The 26,094-nt window shown below is 38.0% G+C and overlaps 1 protein-coding gene across 2 annotated transcripts in view; it reads left to right on the forward strand.

Annotated features, from left to right (window-relative positions):
* Positions 1-26,094, forward strand: part of LOC126272020 (glutamate dehydrogenase, mitochondrial-like) — a 196,262-nt gene that overhangs the window by 45,820 nt on the left and 124,348 nt on the right. For both annotated transcript variants that reach the window (XM_049974518.1, XM_049974528.1), the window contains one exon: positions 24,374-24,561. In XM_049974518.1, the coding sequence (XP_049830475.1) occupies positions 24,374-24,561 (188 nt within the window). The remainder of the gene's footprint in view (positions 1-24,373; positions 24,562-26,094) is intronic.

The raw sequence follows: 26,094 nt of genomic DNA on the forward strand, positions 1-26,094 counted from the left end.
TGCTTCTTCAGGAAAGAGGGAAGGAGAGGGAAAGACGAAAGGATATGGGTTTTAAGAGAGAGGGTAAGGAGTCATTCCAATACCGGGAGCGGAAAGACTTACCTTGGGGGAAAAAAGGACAGGTGTACACACACACATATCCATTCGCACACACACAGACACAAGCAGACATTTGTAAAGGCAATGAGTTCGGGCAGAGATGTCAGTCGAGGCAGAAGTACAGAGGCAAATAAGTTGTTGAAAGGCAGGTGAGTTATGAGCGGCGGCAACTTGAAATTAGCGGAGGTTGAGGCCTGGCGGATATCGAGAAGAGAGGATATACTGAAGGGCAAGTTCCCATCTCCGGATTTCGGATAGGTTGGTGTTGATGGGAAGTATCCAGATAACCCGGACGGTGTAACACTGTGCCAAGATGTGCTGGCCATGCACCAAGGCATGTTTAGCCACAGGGTGATCCTCATTACCAACAAACACTGTTTGCCTGTGTCCATTCATGCGAATGGACAGTTTGTTGCTGGTCATTCCCACATAGAAAGCGTCACAGTGTAGGCAGGTCAGTTGGTAAATCATGTGGGCGCTTTCACACGTGGCTCTGCCTTTGATCGTGTACACCTTCTGGGTTACAGTAAGTCTTTCTGCTCCTGGGATTGGAATGACTCCTTACCCTCTCCCTTAAAACCCATATCCTTTCGTCTTTCCCTCTCCTTCCCTCTTTCCTGAAGAAGCAACCGTCGGTTGCGAAAGCTAGAATTTTGTGTGTAGGTTTGTGTTTGTTTGTGTGTCTATCGACCTGCCAGCTCTTTTGATTGGTAAGTCACATCATCTTTGTTTTTAGATATATTTTTCTCATGTGGAATATTTTCCTCTATTATATTTATATATAATGTGAATGTGTAAGTCTTTCCGCTCCCTGGATTGGAATGACTTCTTACCCTCTCCCTTAAAACCAACATCCTTTCGTCTTTCCCTTTCCTTCCCTCTTTCCTGAAGAAGCAACTGTTGGTTGCGAAAGCTTGAATTTTGTGTGTATGTTTGTGTGTCTATATAAAATAGAAAGAAACATTCGACATGGGAAAAATATATTAAAAACAAAGATTCCATGACTTACCAATAGGGAAAGCGCTGGTAGATAGGCACAATAAAAAACACACACAAACTCACACATAAAATTTCAACCTTTCGAAACCAACAGTTGCTTCATCAGGAAAGAGGGAAGGAGAGGGAAAGACAAAATGATGTGGGTTTTAAGGGAGATGGTAAGGAGTCATTCCAATCCCGGGAGCAGAAAGACTTACCTTAGGGGGAAGACTTACCTTATTTTTCCCACGTGGAATGTTTCCCTCTAATATATTCATATAATTATATAATTAGAACCATTCAAACATTCACTTTTAATTATCCCCTGTTCAGTTTATCAACTAAAATTTTTTTTAAAGCTTTTCTCAAGACTGATATTTTTCCCCTCTGATTTAAATTAAATTTAACCATGGCAGAGCTTTGCCTTGAAGACATCTTGTAACAACTTTAATTTTTTGATTGTTATTCATGCCTGGCAAAAAAAACCATCCCTACTGTGGTGCAGAAAATCCACTGGATGTAAATTGTCTGATGGAAACGTTTTGATAGGAGTGTTGGACCACACAATAGTCTAACATTTCCAACTTAAAGTGTGAGTGTGAATCTGGGTTATTTCGGTTTATTCCCCCAAACCATTTTCCACTTCTTTACGAGATGGCTTACTTGGAATTTGCAGCCACTCTTCTTTACTGGATAGCCAGCCACTGGAAACCCTCTAGACTTCTCCATTGAATAACATGAGGTACAGGAATTTTTAGGCTCTTTCTACTTATGAAATAAGGAAATTAGAATCTTTGCTTTCCGTCAATCAATGATGTATTTGACTTACATACACAACAAAACTTTCACTTTCAACATAAATATATAACTTGCGATAAGTCCCTCATACTGTCAAATGTCAGAAACAAATTAAATTACAGTTAAAAGAAAGTTGGCTTTGATACCATAACTTTTGCTAACATAATTCAGAAAATAAGTCTTGCCTATAGCAAGGTTACATCAAGAGTTTTCAAGAGTTCTTTTTCAACTGTCTTGGTGTTTTAATAACAATAGTCAATAACCCAATAAGCACAGAGCTGCATATAAACTCCATGGTTCTTCCTTACACACTCACTAAGACATCTATGGATTGCCCGACAGGTACTTGTTGGTGCTGTTCATTTGCCGCGTCTACTTTCTTCCCCTGACTGTTTTTCAACTTGCACACACAAACATTTGATGCACAGTAGGTAGGATTCTACCACCACACACCCATATCCAGAATATCGTATGTTTGAGATGGTAGAAGGTTTAGTGGTTCTAAAATTTACCCAGAAATTCTTGAATCACTACAGTATCATTGTTTATGCACAGACTTTGGTTCACATGAATTTCTTTAAATGCTGAAATTTTTTGATCTAAAACAGTTACATTAGTTTGCATATTGTTTTCAACATTTAAAATATTTTGGTTTAAACTTGGCATGGTCTGTTCCATTTTTTCTACTATGGCCTTCTGTTCAAATCTTACGTCATCAACATTCTTTGATTGTCTTGCTGATTCAACTACAATTTTATTTTCCAAAACAATAAATTTAGTTTCCAAAACATCTTTTTCGTTCACACTTTTTAACACCTCTACAACCCATTTTTTTGCTCTGAAACCTGATTACTCAGTTGGTCCATCCGATCTTGTACTCTGTCTAATTTACTATTGTTACCTGTATTTATTTCCCCTGTCATTGCCAAAATTAACTGCAAAATATCAGTTTTTACTGATCCTTTTCTATGATTTCAGACATGTCCTGAATGGATGTTGCAGCTTTCACATATATCTCTCTCTTACCCTTGTCTCTATTAATTTTGTTAACGAGCACACAAGTCTACAAACAAATTAATTTCACAAATAGATTGTATTTATCTTTCCTTTTTGATGACCGTGGTTGTAGCTGTCAAGTCCTCTTTCATTCACTGTCACTGTTGATACTATTTACTTTGTTAGGGAGCTCTCGGTCTTCATTCTTCATGTGATCAGAGATCCATTCATACATAAACTGTAAATGACACAAATCACCCTTTCTTCTTCTACAACAAACAAAAGTTCATTATTAGTCAACTGATCTCGAACGATGCTCCCACTTGTGATCTCCCCCTCTCTCACAATTTGTCATTGTCACTACTATTGCCGATGGTATGGTCTCTTTTGTTTCCAAAATATGAGAGGAGTAACATTTACAATTAACTTTTTACTTAACTTCCTTTCTCGTAGATGGATCCAGTTCTTGTCCGGGGGCTGATTCTTGAATCTGAAATTTTTGTCATTTTGGGTTCTCATGGTTCCAACTGATATAATTGGCTTTGTTAAACTTGGAGAGATATGTAGACTGTATTTATGGAAAAATGAATGTGATGGTTTCTGACGGACTGGAAGGTGTCGAACTTACAAAAAATGTTTTAGTTGTACGAAAACTGTTATGTGTGATGAAAATACAGTGAGCTGAGTTCAAAGTAGTCTCTAGTGTATGGAGTTATTTTAAAAGTATAAAAAATTCCTCCAAAAGAGTAGCATCTTATCTTCAGAGAAGAAGTTGTGCAGGACACCGCAGTCGGCTATCATGGAAAGAAGATTGGTGAAGCAACTCCAAGTAAGTTCGATAACCAAGGGGGAGTGTAAGTCTTGCACACCAGTACCACACTGCCTCTCTTAATCACTTTCAACCGCCAGAACCTTACTAGTTCATTTTTTCCATGCATTTAGCTCTGTTTATTACATTTTCATATGTAATCACTTTTTAATTCTATCTGACATAAATTCTGTGAGATTTCTTTTGGAATAGAAATAGGCAGAGCATATGCCATGTGATGTGATGAAGATATATTGACAGCATATTTAGTACACAAAAGAATGTTTCGGGATTTCATGGGGATGCTAGATAGGAAGTAACCTATCCATTGGAGCTTATGGTAAGAACTCTAGGGTTGAAACTGATAGATGTGGGTAGACTCACTTGCACACTGCTGTATGTTTGTACCCTATCTGGCCCGGTCAACCTACAAGAGATCACAGGCGCTGTGTCATGTACTCAAGCATCTGTCAACTACATCAGAGCTGTGACTGAAATTTGTTAATTGTTAGCCAAGAAATTATCCTATATGAGGAATTCATGGAACCATTTGTTTAGAAAAATCGTCACTGATATGGACCTATTCCACATAAATGTATGTTTCTTCAAGTAAGGGGATTAACTTCCCAATACATTATGTAACTTCAAATCAGTACACTTTATCAATTGCAAATAAATCTTCTAGGTTGCTGTGTACATATGTAAGTTTGTAAGAACAATTAGCAAATAGTGTGGAAGACATTTACTAGTATAGACAGTATAACAAGATGTATGCATGTCTGGTTTCATACACTGGTTTTGGTCATCAAGTTACTTGACTGTATCATCGTTAAAAGGTATTTATGGTTCTTATTACCTGTGTTTACCCTGAGTATTGCAATATTGTATCTCATTGGAACTCGAGTTGTGGGACAACTCATGCTAAACTCTGTTTTGGGTATCCCTGGTCAATGCGACTGTGTTCTCACAAATTGCATGCAACTATTGACTGAAGCTAGATGCTTCCTATAATTATTCTTTACATATGATTGAACTTATTGATACTTGATTGTGAACTTTATCCATTTTGTTGTGGAAAAACGTTTTTGCTGGACTGTGCCTGGTGTGGTTTGGATTCATGGGCTGATCCCAACATCAAAAGTTTAGGTCCTAATATTTTTTCAATTATTTTTGCCTTTTGTGAGTCAACAAATCCTCAAATACTCTGGTTTATGTGGTGATTCGTTTTGTGCTGCATTCCCACCCATGACTGAGTATATTCTTCTGGTCTGTACCCATCAGACTGAGTTTTTTGAGTCAACTCACTCATTGTACATTTAGGCTATGAATTTTTTCTGTTCTCTTTTGAAGAATTTGAAGGTGTGACTTTATAGATGTAAACATGCTATCTGTAATTCTAAGAATTTACATTGTCTCTGCAATTAGTTCTATACTTTAGTGGTGTAATGTTGTAGTTTTGACTTCATATAATTCGTGTTGTAACAGAATGTTTCACAGATCTGAAAATCTGATTGCCATGTTCTGATATATGTATAAATTATGACTTGTATAGTAGATATATTTCTTAGGTTTTCTGTAATATCTTATGTATCAGATACTTCTATACATACATATTCTATCTTTTGGCATCATTTTGTACACCATTTGGCATCCTTATAGTCTGTCACAAAATATTGTAAACATATTGTTTCCAAACTTTGTGTTGGGATATTGTAAAGGGAAACCCTCCTCTAGCACTACTTTTCCTCAAGAGAAGCAGGTCGTTATCAGAAATATTTTCGAATTTTGAACAGGTCAATATTATCTCAGTTGTTGTTCTAAAAATTTCACATGATTTTGTGTGCGATGTGTTATATTACAATCTAAAAATATATAAAAAGAGATTACTTTATTTCTTTGTTACAATCGATATGTACTAGCTCTGAATGCACAGTAATTTTTTTTTCTTTTTTAGAGATATTCTAAATTACGAAATATTTGGCACAATTAAAATTTCTATTATTAATTGTCCCATTTGGTTCTATTTATTATGTTTATTTCTGGATTCATTTATAAAATAATAATATAAAATAAAACATTCATTTTTCAAGAAAATTTGTAAACCCATTGGAATATTGTTCTTACCACAGAGTGAAGTAGTAGTGTTCATGCCTCTGATGTGATCGTACGTGTTTTTGTAGTTTGGAATAACAATGTAATTTCAGCTTTGTTGTTCAAAAGCAAGTTTGATGTAGAAAAATGTGAGAGAAAAATTATCATGAAGAAAACAAAATTTGCACAGGCTTACCCTTCTTGGTGCCCCTCCCCACACAGTATAGGTCAGCCTTTCTTTGGCTTGCCTACCTGCCCTTTTCCATCCAAACAATGCTGGGTACACCCTCCTCTTCCTTCCTGAGTAGGCTTCATAGTCTATTGTCCCCATACATCTATATGTACCCTAGAATTCAAATACCTCTTAGAGAAATTAACATCCTACTTCACTCCTTACACTCACTTCTCAATACTTTCTTTAACCCTTTAGAGTCCTCCATTACTCTTCAAGTCCAATGTTCCCAACAGATACCAACCTTGGAAACAAATAAATAAATAAATAAATAAATATTTTCCTATTTATACTCTGCTTGTTCCATTATCCTACAATATTCATCAGAATAGTTGCTAGACTGACAACCAATTCGTAAGTGTATGATGTAGCATAACAAACCACAATATGATCCTCCTCCTCCCATGCACACATAATAGAGTAATAATAATGTCATCATAACCATAAATACTCCTAGCTCTTACATATATAAATATATTCCTGTACATACCTTTATGCGATGTGGAACTGTCACCTCACACAACCAGGTGCACATACCTATCACTGTGTGCACAGTTTTCTCCCTCCAACACATGATGGCTCCCACATTATCTTAAACTGTACTCTTGCTGTTTGTGTCTTTGTGTTTCATTGTGTGTATGCGTATGGGTAGTTGTATAGCCTGATTCTTCGGCTAGCTTATGGAAAATCAGTTGAAGGTTATAGAAAACCACAGAAACTGAGAAGGACTTCAGCGATAGAAGTATATGCATATGGACAGAGGGAAAGATGGACTGGTACTCAAAAGAGAAGTAAGAAAGGAAAAAGTAGAAATGGTTTCTAAGATTGAAGAAGAGAAAGAAGATAGCCCCAAAGACAGGAAGCCCTTCCCACCCCCCTTCCGCAGGATCCCCACTTTGCTGGTACTTGAGTGAGAAGTCGGAGGAGGTATAATGTTAAACGTCTCCTGTAGAATGGACATTCTCACCTTCACCTTTGAAGCTCCTGAAGAAAGATCTTAGCAAGCCCTATGGAATGGCAATGGTGAAGAATCAGTCACACTTGTCTGCAGGGTTGTTTGAAAGGTGTGGTACCAAGCAAGGTGGCGCAGTGGTTAGCATACTGGATTCACATTCGGGAGGACGATGGTTCAGTCCTGTGTCCAGCCATCCTGATTCAGGTTTTCTGTGATTTCCCTAAGTTACACCAGGCAAGTGCTGGTATGGTTCCTTTGAAAGGGCACGGCCGACTTCCTTCCTTGTCCTTCCCTACTCTGATGCAACCAATGAACTTGCTTTTTGGTCTCTTCCCCCAAAACAATCGAATCCAACGGTGTGGTGTGTGTTTAGTGTTAGTCATGTTTGTACCTACACTACCCACCCCTTTCAAAATTTATATAAACCCTCCCCATTCATGTCACATTTCACAAAAGGTATAAATTATCCCATAATAAGTAGAAAACTAAGCAGCATATTATCGTAAGTAGAAACGATGTATCATATCACCATAAGCAGAAATTATGTATCATATCATCATAAGCAGAAACTATGTATCACATCATCACAAAAATCTCATTATTCCTCTTACCCCGTATTGTATCATTCACATCATTTTTCACTAAGGATATAAAATATTCAGTAGTAAGTAAAAAAGCTACGTATCATATCATTGCAAATATAGAAATATTCATATTATATCACATCCTCCTATAGTTTAGGCCCAAATCAGACCTAACTATATGTTGGTCGGCTAGGCAAAAATATGACCTAACTATACACAGATGGCGGGAGAGACGGGCTGGTTAGGCAAAAATATGACCTAACAATCCGTGGAGACTGGGTCAGTTGCAGTCGACAATACAAATGAGACCACAAATACCAGCAATGGCGTGCCTGGAATAACCGAGGAGGATGTTCCAGTGGGTATAATTCTTTTCCCTTGCTATCCATGAGTACCTCTGCACACAGGTTCGTATGGAAAACTGGTGAAGAGATTACATTCAAAGACTACTTCTGGCAAAAATAAAACCTAACTATGATCAGATTTGAGGTCCTTGATGACTAGAGCGGAGCATGCTGTCAACTCACCTTTACATCAAGCCTAGAGCAGAGAATGCTTTCAGTTCACATATTATGATATTTTACCCATTAGTCTTGACTTGATGTAACAACCCAATTCATCACGGTGAATATGCAATGGAGAATCACAGTGCCCATAAAACAAGCAAGTCTGTGTATATTGACGAGATCACTTATTACTACCTCCACATGAAGCAGTATGACCTTGATATCAAACCTGCTTGTCCACGATGTCTAGATGAGCATGCCCAATTACTAAACTATCTGACAGTATAAGAGGAAGAAAACAGAATACAGAATATTATAAGACTTGAAGAGAATTCGATGTAGGAAAACGAATATGGAAGTAAGACCGAACCCAACTTGAGATCCGACAATCATCACTCCGCCCGTTAACACAGAATATTAACGTCCATGGGGAACAGATGTGACTCTGCCTGGATCCCATGGACTTATGGTCCAATACCTCATGTTAAATTTCATATGAAAATCTCCCCACAGTGAAATAATTACCATTTTACTAGGAAACACAACATTAAGTAAAGTTATTCTATGTTCTAATCTGTCCTGTACAAATTTGAATTCTTTGCAAACGTCGTCCATAGCCTTGTTAGTGTCATTAGGATTGAAAAAGACAACAGTCATAATGTTTTTGGATATTGTACTCTCGGAAACTTCTCGATCTATAATTAGCTCAAAAGATTGTAACAGACTACCTACATTTATAATTTCAAAGTTGAGTATTTCTTCTTTCAAATTTTGTTCTACATTATTTATTCGCAGACTGTCAACACGTGTACTAATGCCTGGAATTTTCAATTGAATAGTTGATATTAATTCCTTATGTTGATCCGTGCTCTCTTCCAAGATATTCATTTTTTGTCTTATGGAATTATATATCTATGTTGAAAGTGAGAGTTTTCTTGTGGGTGAAAGTCAAATACATTGTTAACTGACGAAAAGCAAAGTTTGTCTACTTATTTCATATGTAGAAAGAGTCTCAAAATTCCTGTATCTAATGTTATTTGACAGAGAAGAAGTCAAGAGGGTTTCCAGCAGCCAGCTATCCGGTACAGAATAGTGGCTGCAAATTCCAAGTAAGTCACCTCATAAGGAAGAGGAAGGTGGTTTGGGGGAATAAACTGATATAACCCAGATTCACACTCACACTTTAAGATGGAAATGTTAGAGAGTCTTTCTTTCATAAATAATACATACTCATTATTTCCTTTCCTTGAGCTTCAGAATACGCAGTATTGTATCGACCTAATCACTTTTCAGGAGCCAGCTAGGACATCATTTCATAATTACGTGCCTTTTTCATACTGTCAATCAAGATTGTTCTAGGTACGTTGAAAGATTCAGATGCTGCAGATATTCCATACATCCTTCAAGAACAGCATTTACTGCCTCCTTCATTCCTTCTTGTGACTAGCTCTGCCAAGCTGTCTTTTGCACATAGTTCCTTACCATATGTAAAATGAAATTCTAGGTGCATTAGTTTTGGAACAGATAGGGACATAAGAAAATTACACATAAAATTGTTTGCTGTGAGTATTATAAAATTAAAGAAGAGGGTTTGTTAAGTTGAAGAGGAAATTTTACTTGAAATAGGAACTTACTTTAGGCCATACTAAAAATACCAAATTCTCTCCATTTTACCTTTCTTTGTGTAACAAGTAAATCAACATATGTGTTAAGTGAAAAGTAAAAAATTCAGCCAAAGCCTTTTTATTTCATATTAAATTCTATCCCCACTTAGTGTAAATTTAGTGAAACATTTAATAATTTGGAGCATTAATTGTTTTATAAAGTATAATGAAACACTAAATTTTTATCAGTTTTGCCCCTTCACTGATTGACAGCTTTGTCCCACAGTACACAAAAAGCAAATATGGGGATTTTAAGTTATCGATCAGGAGTTGGTAGGCTATGTTTACTACAGAAATGCAACTAAACACACTGAATAACCATATTTACTCACCAATGATAAATCAGACTGCTGAAATAATTCTGAAAACCATACACAATTTTCATGCGACTCAGAAAATTAACTGTTTAAAACTTTAAAAATTTCCACAATCCAAACAATGACCAGTAGATAAGTGATAATGAGCTTGAACTGTTCATAATCACAGCCTCATCATCAGCACATTATGTTGCCACCCGATAGCAGCACCTGATTTTGTATTTGCAAATCATTTCGCATCTGAGATGACTTTACGCTATACAATTGCATTCACATTGTGTTGTCACAAGAGAAAAGTTAATTTGCTGCCGTCAGTACAAAATTTATTTTTTAATGCGATGTTTCAGAGAGCCCCTTCAACTGATTGAACAATTAAAGAGAAATTAGAGAATTATTTAAAAAATGCACGTAGCTCTAATGCAACATTTAACATGGGTCAGGTCCACTGATCCAACTGCTCGAATTTCAACCACAGGCCATACTAGTAGTTGTTATTCTTCATGTATTATTAATAAAACAGTTAATATGAATAAAATGATCAACCAACTTGTTATTCGTGTAGGCTGTACATCAGTGAGCTATGAAAACAGAGATGTGTGAAAGAGACCACGTGGAGCCTTGGGGTCTGTATTCCCAAAAAAGAGAAAACTGGACCAAGTAACAAATACAGTGACATTCTTTGAACTCTATGACTGAAGACTTCAGCACGAGGAAATCAAAAGACTGAATACAGAAATAGAAGTTTCGAAGAAAAAAAAATACAGTGTTAGAAATGACCCTAAAAGAACGTGATGCAGCCCACAAAAGTATATCTGCTGTTGCTGATGAGAGAATCAGTGTAGCTGGTGCCGACATAGAATCGCACAATGATGAGTTCATGAAATTCTTGATGTCCAAAAAACAAGTGAAAGCTCAGTGTCCGAACAGCTGTAACATTGCACACATTATGGAAGAGGAAAACAATCCACGAAATAGAAGGAAAAAATTCTGGTGCAGAGGTCGTTTTGCCTGACCACGTGGCATGCTATCTTACATTTAAGTGTCAAGCCACTTTTTAAAACAGTTCGAAGTTATATTTTCTGGGTTTCATAGACATATCATTTTAAGTGAGACAAAGTAGTTGAAACTTCGACATCAATTATTCAAGCAAAGTTTCCTCTGGTGCACGAAGATATAATTAGTTTGTTTGCAATAATGAGAACATTTATTCACATTAGGCATTTGAATAAACAAAAACAGTTGCAAGCATGGAAGAAGGACGCTGCAAAGAAGCATTTGATGTTTACAGAATCTCGAGAAAGAAAAACTGAAGATCTGCTTTCTTTCATTCACAACAGGCAATTCATATACCAAAAATTACAGGGTGCAAGTATATTTTTTACCAAATTGAATTATTACATCTATTATGGAATTATCTCTTTTGTTATAGATTTGCTACAGCCTATTTACATATTTCTATTTCTTTAACACACTTTAAAAGCATTTAAATCATTTATGGAAGGCACATGCTATCTAAACCTGTCTGCATTCTTGCTTTCATACAAAAGCTGCCTGCGGGAAGAAGCATCCTAAGACACAAAAAGAACCAGCTGGTAATTTTGTTAATTTGGCTAACTGACAGTTCATTTGATCATTTAATTAGCTAAGAATTTAACCCATTGACCAGTTAACTGATAGCCCAAAATATGCCCAACTTATTGGAACTTGTACCACTCTGCGGTTAAATCTAATTTACCTATCAGCTGAGGGAAAATATCATTTCGAAATGTTTGAAAATTTCTCGAATGATGATGTTGCATCTCAAACAAAACAAGAAAAGGGTGATTGTGTAATGAATCATGCACTCCATGGATGGCGAACAATTCACGCAACAAATAACAAACTATTGAAAAGCATGCATCTTGTTATTATCTTTTATCTTAAAATTCTTGTTATTTTTTATTGAAAGTAAATAATAATAAAAATTGAAAATTAAGATAACACCACTAGTAAAACTTACATGAATAGTTGTGGCACAAAATATTGCAACAAGCAAACCGAACTGAGTATGACTGGCTGAAAAAAGCACCATTGCCAAACAATGTACACACATCAATATACTAACAACTTCTCAGTACTGTGAAAAAAATTAATGAATTTAGGTTTGTTTCCTCTGAAAATGAATTTTCTACAAGGTAGCATAGTAGTTTTTTATATTTAAAGAAAAATGCAGTAAAACATTTTCTATTGGTTAAAAAAAACGTGAACTTTTTTCTGACAGTTATTTTTATAGCGATTTTTGGCTTACAAGGAGAAGTCCCCAATGGTGCAATTGACATTTTGAAACTATTTGTATGGTGATGCAAATTAAGAGCCCATGTATCACACACTGCAGCCATTCACCCTGGTAGACCGTCGTTTCTGAGTAACTGATGGGGGAAAAATCGCAATTTTGTGTGCTACGCAATAGTGTTAAAAAAGTAGCATTATTTAGTATGGCTGTGTAGTGTAATGGATAGGGGATTATGTTTTCGAAATTCAAGAGATTTATTGCAATGACTTTGATCATAATTTTTATTCTATTGATTGATTTAAATGTAATTTTTTAATTCTATTGCTTTGCCATATAATATTAAACTCAATATAAACTTCTTCATTTGCTCATTTTTGTTCCTATCATCCTTCTCCACATTAAATGTTTGTTTATGTGTTTTTAATCAATTTTATGTATCAATTTCAATTTAATTTCTTTTGTTTTATAACCCTGTTTTTCGTCCACATTATTGTGTTCATTATACATATTTCATATTTTGCTTGAATTTCATTTAACTTATAAACCCATCAGTCATAAAAATTTGATGTGCATTATTTTGCCCATAGTACAGTAGGTATTTAGGTTATGTTTTAAATGTTTGTATGATGATTACATGCAAAAAATTGCTAATTTGGTAACAAAAATACGTTTTTCACAGCATTGTGCAAAGATAAATAGTTTGTCATCTCTTGTTTTTTAACTGATAGATTGGAATTTTCAAATAATTGAACATTGTAATATATAAATGTAATTAAATTCACAGTGCCAAGAATTCTGAATGATATAGTGACTGAAATAATGTGACAAAGAAATAGAATTAAGAAATTAACCAATGAATGGAGTAATAATAATGATCAAAGTAATTTTGATAAAGATTTAAAAATAAAAAAGATATGCATCTTACAAAATTGGATCCCAAAACCTACTGTATATGAAGCTGGTATCCTCGATTATACCACGCACCTATACTAGTTAATGCAACTTTTTTTTGATGCTATTGAGAATCATGCAAAATTCCGAATTGATTTTTTGTCAATTACTCGCAAATGAGGGCCCACCATGGTGAATGGCTGCATTGTGTTATACCTGGGATCTTAACCTACATCACCATATAAATAGTTCCAAAATTTAGATCGCACCACTGGAGACGTCTCCTTGTTATTTTAATTTTCTGCATGCTTATCGATAAAGCTTTAAATGCCTGACTAAACAATATACCATTTTGTACAGGTTTAGGTCACCACTTGCACTGGGATAGTGGAGCACTGAAGAGAGAAGGGGAGTGGGGAGGGGGTAGGCTGACCTGCATGCGGGTATTGGACTGGCAAAAAGGTGTCGGTGTTGAAGTACAGGTGGAGAGGGGTACTCAAATCTTTAGTGTCCCATCGGTGCTGAAAGTTGCAGCTATGCTAACCATATCCACCCCATTTGGGATAAGGACTGTGGGCAGAATGGTGATATATGACATCGGAGTGGACTCATGTGAAGTGTCCCCTACGTGGAGGACAAAGATGGATCCCTTATGGAGCTGTAAGGAAAGCTCGTCGTGTAGACATTCAGAGGTTTTGATTGGGATGCAAATTTCGTCAATGGAGGATGGTAGGAGTTATTAGGAAGGACAGGGGAACAATAACATACATTGGGGGAACACTCTCTGGGGCCACTAGATGCCAACACTTGCTACAGGGTAATGTCACATGCAACATGTGGTTGGGACTGAGGTAGTGGATCAACACACACAGTGCTTGAATGAAGTAAGGGTACAATATTGTTACATACAACAATTGAACTGCCCAGAGGTGTAGGCTCGGTGGACATACGATCATGGTGGGGCACAGGGAAGTGGGTGGTTGTGTGTTAGATCGTAGCCGTCGCATGACTGAGGAGCACCTGACTCGAGAGGTCATGGTATACATTCCTTGATTGTCCAGGCCAGTTTTCACATGGTGAAGAGAAACTGTCTACCAATGGCCATTCATGAGAATGTCCATAGTATTGTCTGTATAAGCCAGTACTCGGAGCGGGCTAGAGTAAGACAGCCGTAATGCTGGTTTGTCTGTGTTATCCTGTAACATAACGAACTCACAAGAGTCCAGTCTTGGATGCAGAAAAACCCCAGTATGGGTGTGTGGCTGTGGAGAGGGCATGCGGATTGTGGCTATGTGTGACCACCTACAGTCCACTAGAGCGAGGAGGTCGGATAGGTCGATGGTTGTTTTGTTGCTAGCAAACTCTGTGGGGAGGGCTAGGGCCTCACCATACGAGCCCCACAGGTGAAACCTGGAGGTCTGTATTATAAGTTGTGTGTATTCCTAACATAACCCAGGGAAGGGTGTTGGACCATTCACCACCGTGGCACATGAGGTCCACTTTCAGAGTCCTGTGCCAACACTCGACCAGCCCATTGCTTTGTGGGTGGTAAGCCATAGTGCAGAATCTATCCACCCCACAGAACATGCAGAGTTTGTTAAACAACAGGGATTCAAATTGCCCACCCTGGTCGGTGGCGATGGATGTAGGGCAGCTGAATTGAGCTATCCAGGAGGATACAAATGCTCATGCTATGGAATCTGATGTAATGTCCTGCAAGTGTATTGACTCCACCCAGCATGTGACAGTTGGTGACAGACAGGATATACCTGAAACCATTGTTGCAGGTAACGGTCCTATGGGGTCCAGATGTACGTGTTGGAAGCAGCCTTTCGGGATGTTGAATTATACCTAAAAAGGGTTGTGTGTGCCTGCTGACTAAGCTGTGCTGGCACTGTATACAAGCACGAGACCAAGTACGACAATCTCTCTGCACATCCAGCCACACAAAGCATTCTGTAACAAGGTGCGTAGTAGCCTTAGCACCAGGATGTCATAGGTTACGTAACATATTGAATACTTGGCAATACAGTGCATATGGAGCAATGGGCTGGGTGGCGCCCATGGATGTATCGCACCATAGTGGCCTGACCGAGCCCAGTAGGTTGCAGGAAATGATCTGGAGGGAAGTAGCAGGGTCCTGTTGGAGGTTGTGCAGTTTGGTATCATTGTCCTATGAGTGGGCCAGTTTGTCGCAATTAATGGGCGACGAAATTGAGTTGATACGTGATAGGTAGTCGGCCATAACATTTTTTGAACCTTGGATGTAATGGATGTCTGTTGTTTATTGACAAATTATCTCATCTGTTGAAACCTACGTGGAGGAAGGTCAGTGGGATTACGGATAGCATCTGCAAGGGGGGCAATGATCTGTGAAAATTGTTATGTTCCTTCCTTCGATGTCTGCACAGAAATATTTTACAGATTCGTACACCACGAGCAATTCTCTGTCAAACACTGACCATTTACATTGAGCCATAGATAGTTTTTTGGATAAAAAACCAAAGTGGCTGAGTCATGTCACTGATGTGCTGTTAGAGGACTGCACTGATTCTAAACTCCACACATCCACTGTAATAGAGATGCAGGTATCTGGTAAAGGGTGGATGAGAGTTACAGCATATGCTAATGCTGACTTAAGATCTTCAAAAGCTCTCACCACATTGTCAGACCACTGTACCTGGTGATTGTCAGAGGTTTATTGATCTAGACTCTGTTGTGTGTCAATAGGTCCTGTATCATGGCCAGGTGGAGTTTGTGTTCTCCGTCAGAGGAGCAAAAAATGAAAAAATCATCCAGGTATGCATAACAATATGAGCTGTTAAACAGAAGTGAGTCTATATGCCAAGTTTGGGCTCCATTTTTGAGACCATAAGGCATGTAACAAAATTCATAGAGGCCAAAGGATAAGAATACATTGCCTCTGGTATGCTCTTTGTTCCATGGACATCTGTAAATATGCCTTGTGGCAGCCGAAGACACTGAAGATGAGTGCTCCGCTAAGTACTTGCACGAAGTCTTGTATATAGGGTAATTGTCTAATGTGGTCTGTGCATTTAAGTGGCAATAGTAATCACACAGGCACACTGTGCCGTCCTTTTTGGGAACTAAACATATGGATGAAGACTAGTTACTGTACAGCAGACAGACAATACCTGCCCCCAGAAGTTCCTCCACTGTGGTGTTATCAAGGCATAGCTTATGTGGCGGTATTTGGTGCACTTTATGATGCACCGGGTGGTCCATCTGTTGTGACAATTTTGTGTGTCGTTCCTTTTGTGACAGCATTCAGCTGGGCTGACAAACTTGTTCGGGGGTCATCATGAACAGCAATCATTAGCACAAAAGAGTCACTAACCTGATGTGCTGGCAGAGTTGTCCACGGTGGTGGTGTCAAGGTGCATCGCCGGTGTTGGGGGGGAGAGGGGAGGGGGGGAGAGGCATCAAAGTTTCATGCAGTGCGTCGCCCGTATCGGGTTATGGCGGAATTGACAGGCTTTGCATGAGGCATCTTACCTTAAGAGGGCTTGTGTAGCCCACGGTATGGCACAGTTCAGTTCGGCATTGCAAGCGTGTACATTATTGTCTAAAGAGCATTTGGACTGAAGCTGGGTGAGGAAACTGCAAGGCTGTCCACCAGCGAAGAGCAATTGATCAGAGCCATGTTGAAATCATTGTGAAGCTGAGGGGGAGGGAGAGGTGAGGAGGCGACTGAACATACAATATGAATAGATGAGGCAGGGTGCAATAATGCAGCGGACTGGAGGATCCAGAGACAGACCAAAGTGAAAAAGGAAGACAGTGCCCAATATTTGGTCTTGTATGTCAGCCATGTAGAAGGACCATGTGGAACGTTTGCCAGGTATGAGTTCAATAGGTAACTCAGCAAAACCATTGACTTGAAGTGGCGATTTATTTGCTGCTTAAAGATACAGTTTGGCTAGTGTTGTGCCCATTACAGTAAATCAGGAAGGTGTGATGCTAATGTCTGTTCTGGTCTTTACAAGAAAATACTGGCATGAACCTAAATCCAAGGCGTACACATGACCTCGTTAGGTATAGGATCTGATGGAATGCGACATCTGTGGGTGCCTTTCCAAATACCCACGAGCTGTGGTGCCAGCTGCAGCCTGCAAGAGGCATTTGGGAATGCGAAGGGTGGGTGGCACTTGTGAGCAGTGTCCCCGTAAATGGGGTGGAACCATTATATGCGTGAGTCAGCTGTACTCGACCCACCATCTGAAGTTCTAGGTGAGGGGAATGTTGGGAGGGCAGGTGCTAGCCTGGTTGGGGTGAGGAGAGGCTGGAGCTGAACCACTGGCAATTCCTGGTTTTGCCCCTAGGTGGCAGCTGTTCCATGTACAGTCCACAATATGCATATGCCCGCCTCTACCGCCTGATAATGGAAGTATAGCCACAGTATTACCGAGCTTGCCCGTATTAGGTGCTGTGCTACATGTAGCGAGGTGGCGGTGCCAGAAAATGGCTTGTGCGTGGTCTGCCAAGATTAGATTAGATTAGATTAGATTAATACTTGTTCCATAGATAATGAATACGACACTTCGTAATGATGTGGAATGTGTCAGGTTAATGAAAGATGTCTGTACAAGATATTACATTACACAAAATATTGCATGACACTAATGCTTAAGTTAGTTTTTTTCCCTCCCTTAATTTATATCTAAAAATTCAGCCAATGAGTAGAAGGAGTTGTCATCTAGAAATTCTTTTAATTTATTTTTAAATGTTGGTTGACTATCTGTCATGCTTTTGATGCTGTATGGTAGGTGACCAAAGACTTTTGTGGCAGTATAATTTACCCCCTTCTGTGCCAAAGTCAGATTTAACCCTGCATAGTGAAGATCATCCTTTCTCCTGGTGTTATAGCTATGCACACTGCTATTACTCTAGAACCGGGCTGGTTTATTAACAACAAATTTCATAAGTGAATATATATACTGTGAGGTTACTGTGAGGATCCCTAGATCCTTAAATAGATGTCTGCAGGATGACCGTGGGTGGACTCCAGCAATTATTCTGATTACACGTTTTAGAGCAATGAATACTTTTCTACTCAATGATGAATTAACCCAGAATATGATACCATACGAAAGCAGTGCATGAAAGTAGGCATAGTAAGCTAATTTACTGAGATTCGTATCACCAAAATTTGCAATAACCCTAATAGCATACATAGCCGAACTCAGACGTTTCAGCGGACCATAATGTGTTGCTTCCAGTTTAACCTCTCATCAATGGACACACCTAAAAATTTTGAAAATTCTACCTTAGCTACAGACTTCTGTTCAAAGTCTATATTTATTACTGGAGTTGTGCCATTTACTGTATGGAACTGTATATACTGTGTTTTATCAAAATTTAAAGAAAGTCCGTTTGCTGAGAACCACTTAATAATTTTGTGAAAAACATCATTTACAATTACATCACTTAGTTCTTGGTTTTTGGATGTTATTACTATACTTGTATCATCAGCAAAAAGAACTAACTTTGCATCTTCATCAATATGGAATGGTAAGTCATTAATGTATATCAAGAACAGTAAAAGACCTAAGACCAAACCCTGTGGGACCCCGTGCTTGATAGCCCCCCGGTTTGAGGAATCAGCTGTTGTATTAACATTACATGAACCACTTATTTCAACTTTCTGCATTCTTCCAGTTAAGTATGAATTAAACCATTTGTGCACTGCCCCCCTCAAACCATGATTTAGCTTATCTAAAGGAATTCCATGATTTACACAGTCAAAGGCCTTTGAGAGATCACAAAAAATACCAATGGGTGATGTCTGGTTATTCAGAGCATTTAATATTTGATCAGTGAAAGCGTATATAGCATTTTCTGTTGAAAAGCCTTTCTGAAAACCAAACTGACATTTTGTTAGTACTTTATTTTTACATATATGGGAGGCTACTCTTGAATACATTACTTTCTCAAAATTTTTTGATAGAGCTGTCAGAAGAGAGATTGGCCGATAGTTGTTGACATCCGACGTATCCCCCTTTTTATGCAATGGTTTTACAATGGCATATTTCAGTCTATTGGGGAAAACACCCTGCTGCAAAGAGGTATTACAGACGTGGCTGAGAATCCTACTTATCTGTGGGGAACAAGCTTTAAGTATCTTGCTGGAAATGCCATCAATTCCGTAAGAGCTTTTACTTTTCAGTGAGTTTATTATTTTACTGATTTCAGAGGGAGAGGTTCGTGGAAATACAGTTGTTTCAAACTTCGCAGGTATGGCCTCTTCTATTAGACGCCTTGCCTCTTCTAGTGAAGATCTAGATCCTACTTTCTCCACATTTAAAAAATGATTATTGAAAATATTTCCAATTTCAGATTGTTTGTTAGTACACTTGTCATTCAGTTTTATGGCACTAAAGTCTTCCTGTGCTCTTGGTTGCCCTGTTTCCCTTTCAATAATATTCCAAATTGCTTTTTTAATTTTATTATCAGAGTTACTGATCTCAGACATGATACACATGCCTCTGGACTTTTTAATAACTTTTCTTAGTACCGCAAAATAGTTTTTATAATATTGAACAATTTCAGGGTCAGTTCCCCCTCTTGCTGTTAGATACAGTTCTCTTTTACAGTTGCAAGATATTGTTATTCCTTTAGTTAGCCATTGTTTTTTATATGTTTTCTTGGAATTATGTTTCACTATTTTCTTGGGAAAACAATTTTCAAATACCCTTAAAAATGCATCGTGAAATAAGTTATATTTCTAGTTTGCATTGGGTTCCATATACATTTCATCCCAGTCTAGCTCCTTTAGGCTTTCCCTAAAGTTTGCAGTATTTATATTGTTAATTGAACCCACTGCTTTGAAATTCTGATTTGATATACTGAATGGAGCTATGCCATGTACTGTAACTAGCTGTGCACCATGATCTGAAAGACCATTCTCAACAGGATAAGCATTTATGTCCTTAAACTTATCTTGGTCTATAAAAAAGTTATCTATCAATGTCCTGCTGTTCTTTGTTATCCGAGTAGGAAAATCAATGACGGAGCTCAAATTGAAAGAACTGAGTAATACTACAAGGTCATTCTTCCTATCACACTCTTTCAGGGAATCAACATTGAAATCCCCACAAATGATAATTTGCTTCCCCCAACTGTAGTTTATCCTCGAGTGATGCTGCAACATGAGTAAGCAAATATAATTGTAGTTCTTGCAGCAGCTTCACCAACTACAGTGCCCAGAGCACTAAGTTTGGCAAGATCTCGGTAGTGACCTGCACATGCTAGTGTCGCTGCAACTGGGAGGGGATCTGTCACCTAGTTTCATAATGTATATTGTTGTGAATAGTATCAGCTGGCACATGAGAAAGGCATTCGATGAGTAGTGCATGTGCAGAGGCATATTTGTTGCTCTTGGATGGGTTCAGCAACAAGTCACTGATAAGATCACGATGGTCATGCAGGTGATTCACTAAACGTACAAAATGAGTGTCACTGTTCAAAACACTGTGTATGGCCAACATGTTGTCCACCAACGTAAACCATGTCACTGGATTGTCCGGTTGTAACAGCAGGAGCTTCGGGAAATTACCTGGGACCAGTGCTTGTGGAGGTGTAGGAAAGGCACAAATTGTGTGAGGATTCTACACAGTGTCCACTGATATGAACTGTGCCTCAGTGACGGGCAATGTGTTGTTTTGAATGCCTGGTAGCTGTACAGGCATCGTGTCCAGTCCTTGTAGGAAGGAAATCTGTACGGCCACAGGCTGAGCACCTCATGGCGGGCTTGGAAGGATCAATGGCTGATGCAGACAAAATCATGAGCAGAGCTGAAAAATAGCTATTGCACGGCGAGTGACTGGGTGGAACCACGGCAGGTGCAGGTGTGCACAGGGCAGCAAGATGGATAGACATATACGTGGCCCAGTGTGGTTGACATAGGCATCCCTTCAATCGACATGGAGTGGGACACATTAAACAATGGACCACTCTGAGGAAAGGGCAACCATGCGTGTGGACCTGAAACTGGGCAGCTGCTTGGTCTGTGTTGAAGTATGGTAGAAACTCGAGCAAGGGGAATCTGGAATTTCACTCTGGAGAAGCAGCCTGTTGAGTGTAGAATGCCATTGAAGGCCTATGAGTATAGCATCTGGTGTGGTGTGTCGGCAGAGGTTAGGATCGTCTGGCCTGTCGAAGCAAACACTGGAGACCCGAACATTCCTGGTGTATCAGTAGCACACGGGTAAAATTTTGCACTTCACAGTCAACGGTCCATTCTGCAGTCACGGCTTCCTGCACTGCTGGAGAAACTGGAGGTTGCGACATTGTTTTGTGGCATAAAACTGGCAATACACAGCAAGCAAATGCAGCGTATTTTTGTGACTCAGGGTCACCAATGTGGGTTTTCTAGCGATAGTGGCTGACCGTGCACAGAAAACTCCAACTGATTATGATAGGATGCTTTTATTACGGCTTGAAAAAATACACCAGACACAGGAAAAACATTACAGGCAACAACAACTCCAACATCTCCACCAGAGCACAAAAGCACACAACGACCAATGAACACCAAGAAGACAATTTCCTGTGCACTTGGCAGGCGGCTGTTACTAGCAGTTGATGGTTGCCACAAATATTTGTTTCAGCACCTGCATGCTGCAACAATTCATGTGGTGGTCAAAATGTTAATCTTGCCTTATTTACTTCAGGGACAAATAGTGCATATATGTCTGTATCATGACTTTTATGTGTATATCCATTTTTTATTATTCTTATGTACCTCTGCTACAATTAATGCGTATATGTATGTAGAAAAACTATTTTCTAAGGATAAATAAATCAAATTATTTGCTTATCGTATATTAGTGAGAAATTTATGTTGTAAATGGACAATCATTACGTTGGTTCTTCACTACTTATAGGCAGTAATGATATGAATAATTATCTGTTTTTTATTTTATTTATTTTTTTCATTGGTGTAATTATGTGATAAAGTTTGTCATTTGCACTGGTTTATGTTCATTCCTGCTGCAATAGTATGAATGCAATCAGACCAAAACATCACAGGACCAGTTCCTTGTCTTTTAAAATTGAAGCAAGGTTTGAGTCCAGGACCTGAAGGATTTTAATATTGACGAGGCTATTTGCAGATGTAGTGAGAATGTACTGAATTCATTGGTTAGTAAATTACAGACTACAGGTATTTTCTATGATTTGCTAAAGGAATTTCTCTGCATGAACCAATACAACCTTTAAAGGAAATCAGAAAAATATGGTGTCATTGGCACTGCTGTAAAATAGATCAAGTCATATCGTGCAAAGATTGGGAAGTATTTGTAATAGTATTCTGCATGGGGCCATTGCATTTTCTTGTATACATTGATGACCTATCATTAGTTATATTGCCACATAAAAAGTTTGTTTTGTTTGCAGACTGAAATAAATAGTAAATTGAACATAGATCTAGAAAGGACTGTTAATGACATTTTCATAGTCCTTAATAAATTGTCTATAACCAACTCACTGACATCAACTTATGAAAAGACACACTACAAGCAGTTCAGAATGTGTAAAAGGTTTCCATACAGCATATGCATAAAGTGTGAAGAAGTGCAGATGAAAGAGGTAGACAATGTTAAATTCCTGGGATTACAACTTCATAATAAATTCACTTGAAGGAACATACAGTGAAGTGTTGAAGTGTGTAAAAAAATAATTATATGTATCACAAATGTCATCAGACATAAAAATAAACTTAAAAATAAGAAAGCTGACAGTGGAAAGTTGATGATGGAATAACAACAGTTTTATGAAGTTGATGGATAGCTACCCACCACGTAGAGGAGGCACTGAGTTCCAGACAGGCACAACCAATAGGTACTAAATATTTAAGCTTCCTGCCCAATGGCCTTATTCAGAAATAGGAAGCACACATACATTCACACATGCACAACTCGCTCATACGTGGTGACTGTTTCTGGCCGCTGTTGCCAGACTGTTGGAGACAGTGGCCCTATGTGAGTGTGAGTTGTGCTTGTCTGAATGTGTGTGTACTTTCTATTACTGAAGAAGCCCTTTTGGCTGGAAGCTTAAATGTTTAATGGGGTTTCGATTGTGCCTATCTGCAACTCAGTGCCTTTATGTGATGAGTAGCAATCTATTCTTTTCACAATATTGTTATAAATAAAAAAGATGGCATTCTATGCTTCCTTTCATCCCATAGGGTCATATGGTATGCCCCATCATATTTTACAGTAACTCTTCAAGTAAAACAAAATTTTTCAGAGTCCAAAAGCTTGTACTATGCATTATTTGTGCTGTGATTTTATGAAAATCATGTAGAAGCCTGTTCAGAGAACCAGGTGTGCTAACTAATGCTTCTCAGCATATTTGTTCATTAGTGAAATTCATTGTAAGTAATAAATAGTATATCTTCTGTTCCAACAATCATCTCATTTAAAAAAAGCAGTACTATGAACAAGAACAATCAACATAAAGACCTGAAGGCATTTAAGTCCAAGAAGTAATCCACTATTCAGTAAGACCCATTTTCAATAACTTGACTGTAACCATAGGAACCTACTTGGAGCCAACTCTTTCTACGCCTTTGATGAAATTCGAGACAGAACCAGTTCATTTTCTGAATGTATTATCATTATCATCATTATTATTACCTTATTGTCTTATTAATGACACATAATGTTCCATATTCACAAGAATCTCCTCAACATCAATCCATGCAATGAAGAATTCATCTAATCTAGACTAATTCCAGCAAGAATTTTCAGTTGTCATTACAGATATATAGCAACAGGGTTGCTGCATGTAGTACTTACTTTGCAAACAAGTTTCTTTGAGAAAATCCTTTGGTTGATTTACCTACCAACTCATTGCTGTGAAGTTCCCTATTTGCATGTACCTGGTAGAATGACATGCTATGAATGAGTAAGCATTCTGTCATATAGTCTTTACTTAATTCCAGTAAATATGATCAAACATATTTTCAGACTGCTAAAATCGTCATTAAATTCTCTTTGTAATACTAGGTAACTACGTTATGATATTGTGCAGATTAATGAACACAGATAGATATCTGGTGTGTTGTAGATACTAATTTCAATATTTGTCTTGTTCCCTGAATTTGACAATATTAACATCAAATCTGTTAGTATTTAATCCTTTGTCTTAATTTTCATAGGTTACAGTGATCTAGCTGCATTGTCAGTAGCCACTGGAAAGCCTATAGATCAAGGTGGTATAAATGGTCGCGTGGAAGCAACAGGGCGCGGAGTTTACTTTGCTCTTGACTTTGTCCTAAGGCAAGAAGAGTGGATGAGGTTCATTGGGCTTGAACCAGAGTGGCCCTGTAAAAAAGTCATTATTCAGGTTGTAAATGACTCCTTTATATATATTTAAGAATTATTAACTGATACTGAATGGTATAATTATACACACATCAAAAAAAGTTTTGCGTCACTTCGGTTCAGAGAGTTCTGGAACCTGTACAGAAAACTGGACTAGAGATCAACTTAAAACATTTTTTCCACCCTTTTTATTGCACATGAAAACCACAATTTGCATGCTGTACCACCATACAGCGAGACCTTCAGAGATAGTGATCCAGATTGCTGTACACACCTGTACCTCTAATGCCCAGTAGCATATCCTCTTGCATGTTCACTCTGAGGGGCCTGGACACTTCCCTTGTTGAGAGTCCTTCCTGGCACAAAGTAACAATGCAGACATGACTGAACCGCAGTATTGACTGCCTAGGCATGGTTGAACTACAGACAACTCGTGCCATGTACCTCCTGGTGGAATGACTGGAACTGATCGGCTGTTGGACCCCCTCCATATAATAGGCACTGCTCATGCATAGTTGCTTAAATCTTTGGATGTGTTTAGTGACATCTCTGAACAGTCAATGGTACTGTGTCTGTGATACAATATCCACAGTCAGTGTCTGTATTCAGGAGTTGTGGAAACAGGGATGATACAAAACTTTTTTTGATGTGTGCATTAAATGTATGCTACTTATTTAATTACCTGTGATTGCTTCCTTCTTTTTCTTTTACATTTTTTGAAGGTATTGATTTAACAATAATACAACACAGATATATTTGTTTTTACTCCTTACTGGAATATTTGCTGTATTTTTATGTTTGTGACAATTTGAAACTGGGCTGTGTTCAAATGTATATACTGGAAGAGCAGTCTCCAGAAAGAACATGTGCCCAGTTTAGTGCAAGACAAATTCTTTGAATTTGGCAATGACAAAGAACAATCAGTGGTTAGTTAAAGATTTGAATTGGTCCATGAGGTATAACTAGGTTGATCTGTTAAAGAAAACTGTTCTCATTTGATTCTCAGTCTACCCATCCCCTTTTAACTAACATTTATTTATTTATTTATTTTGATCCAACATCAACTGATTACAAAAAAAGTTTTCTCTGTTCCAGTCTTCTGGATAAGTCAGAGCCTTACTTATTGAGTTACATATTATTGCGTGGCATTATTATCTACACAACTTTTTCTAAATTTAGTTGAGAGAACAATGTTGCATGTATGGACTATATGTAAAACCAGTTTGCTATTGGAATACATAGATTCAGGAATTTACAGTTTGTGACACAGTATTCAGATCTGAGATTCACATATTTTCAGATAGGTGGTCTTCCATCATATGAGTATACTAAATCTAGAAACTCTTCTATTGAATTTACAGGATTATTCAGGAGCCATAATTTTAATTTCTTTTGTAGTTCTGTGTTGGACAATGTGCGTTAGCATTATAGTGGTTTGATAGCCATCAGTTATATCTAGAGTGTTTGCATAAGATTAGAATTATACATGAAACACTTAATTAGAATCTTGTTTCATTTTAAATCACATATGTGTAAATATTTTTCATTCTGAAAT

The sequence above is a fragment of the Schistocerca gregaria genome, chromosome 1, assembly GCF_023897955.1.
Source record: "Schistocerca gregaria isolate iqSchGreg1 chromosome 1, iqSchGreg1.2, whole genome shotgun sequence".
NCBI classification, from domain to species: Eukaryota; Metazoa; Arthropoda; class Insecta; order Orthoptera; family Acrididae; genus Schistocerca; species Schistocerca gregaria.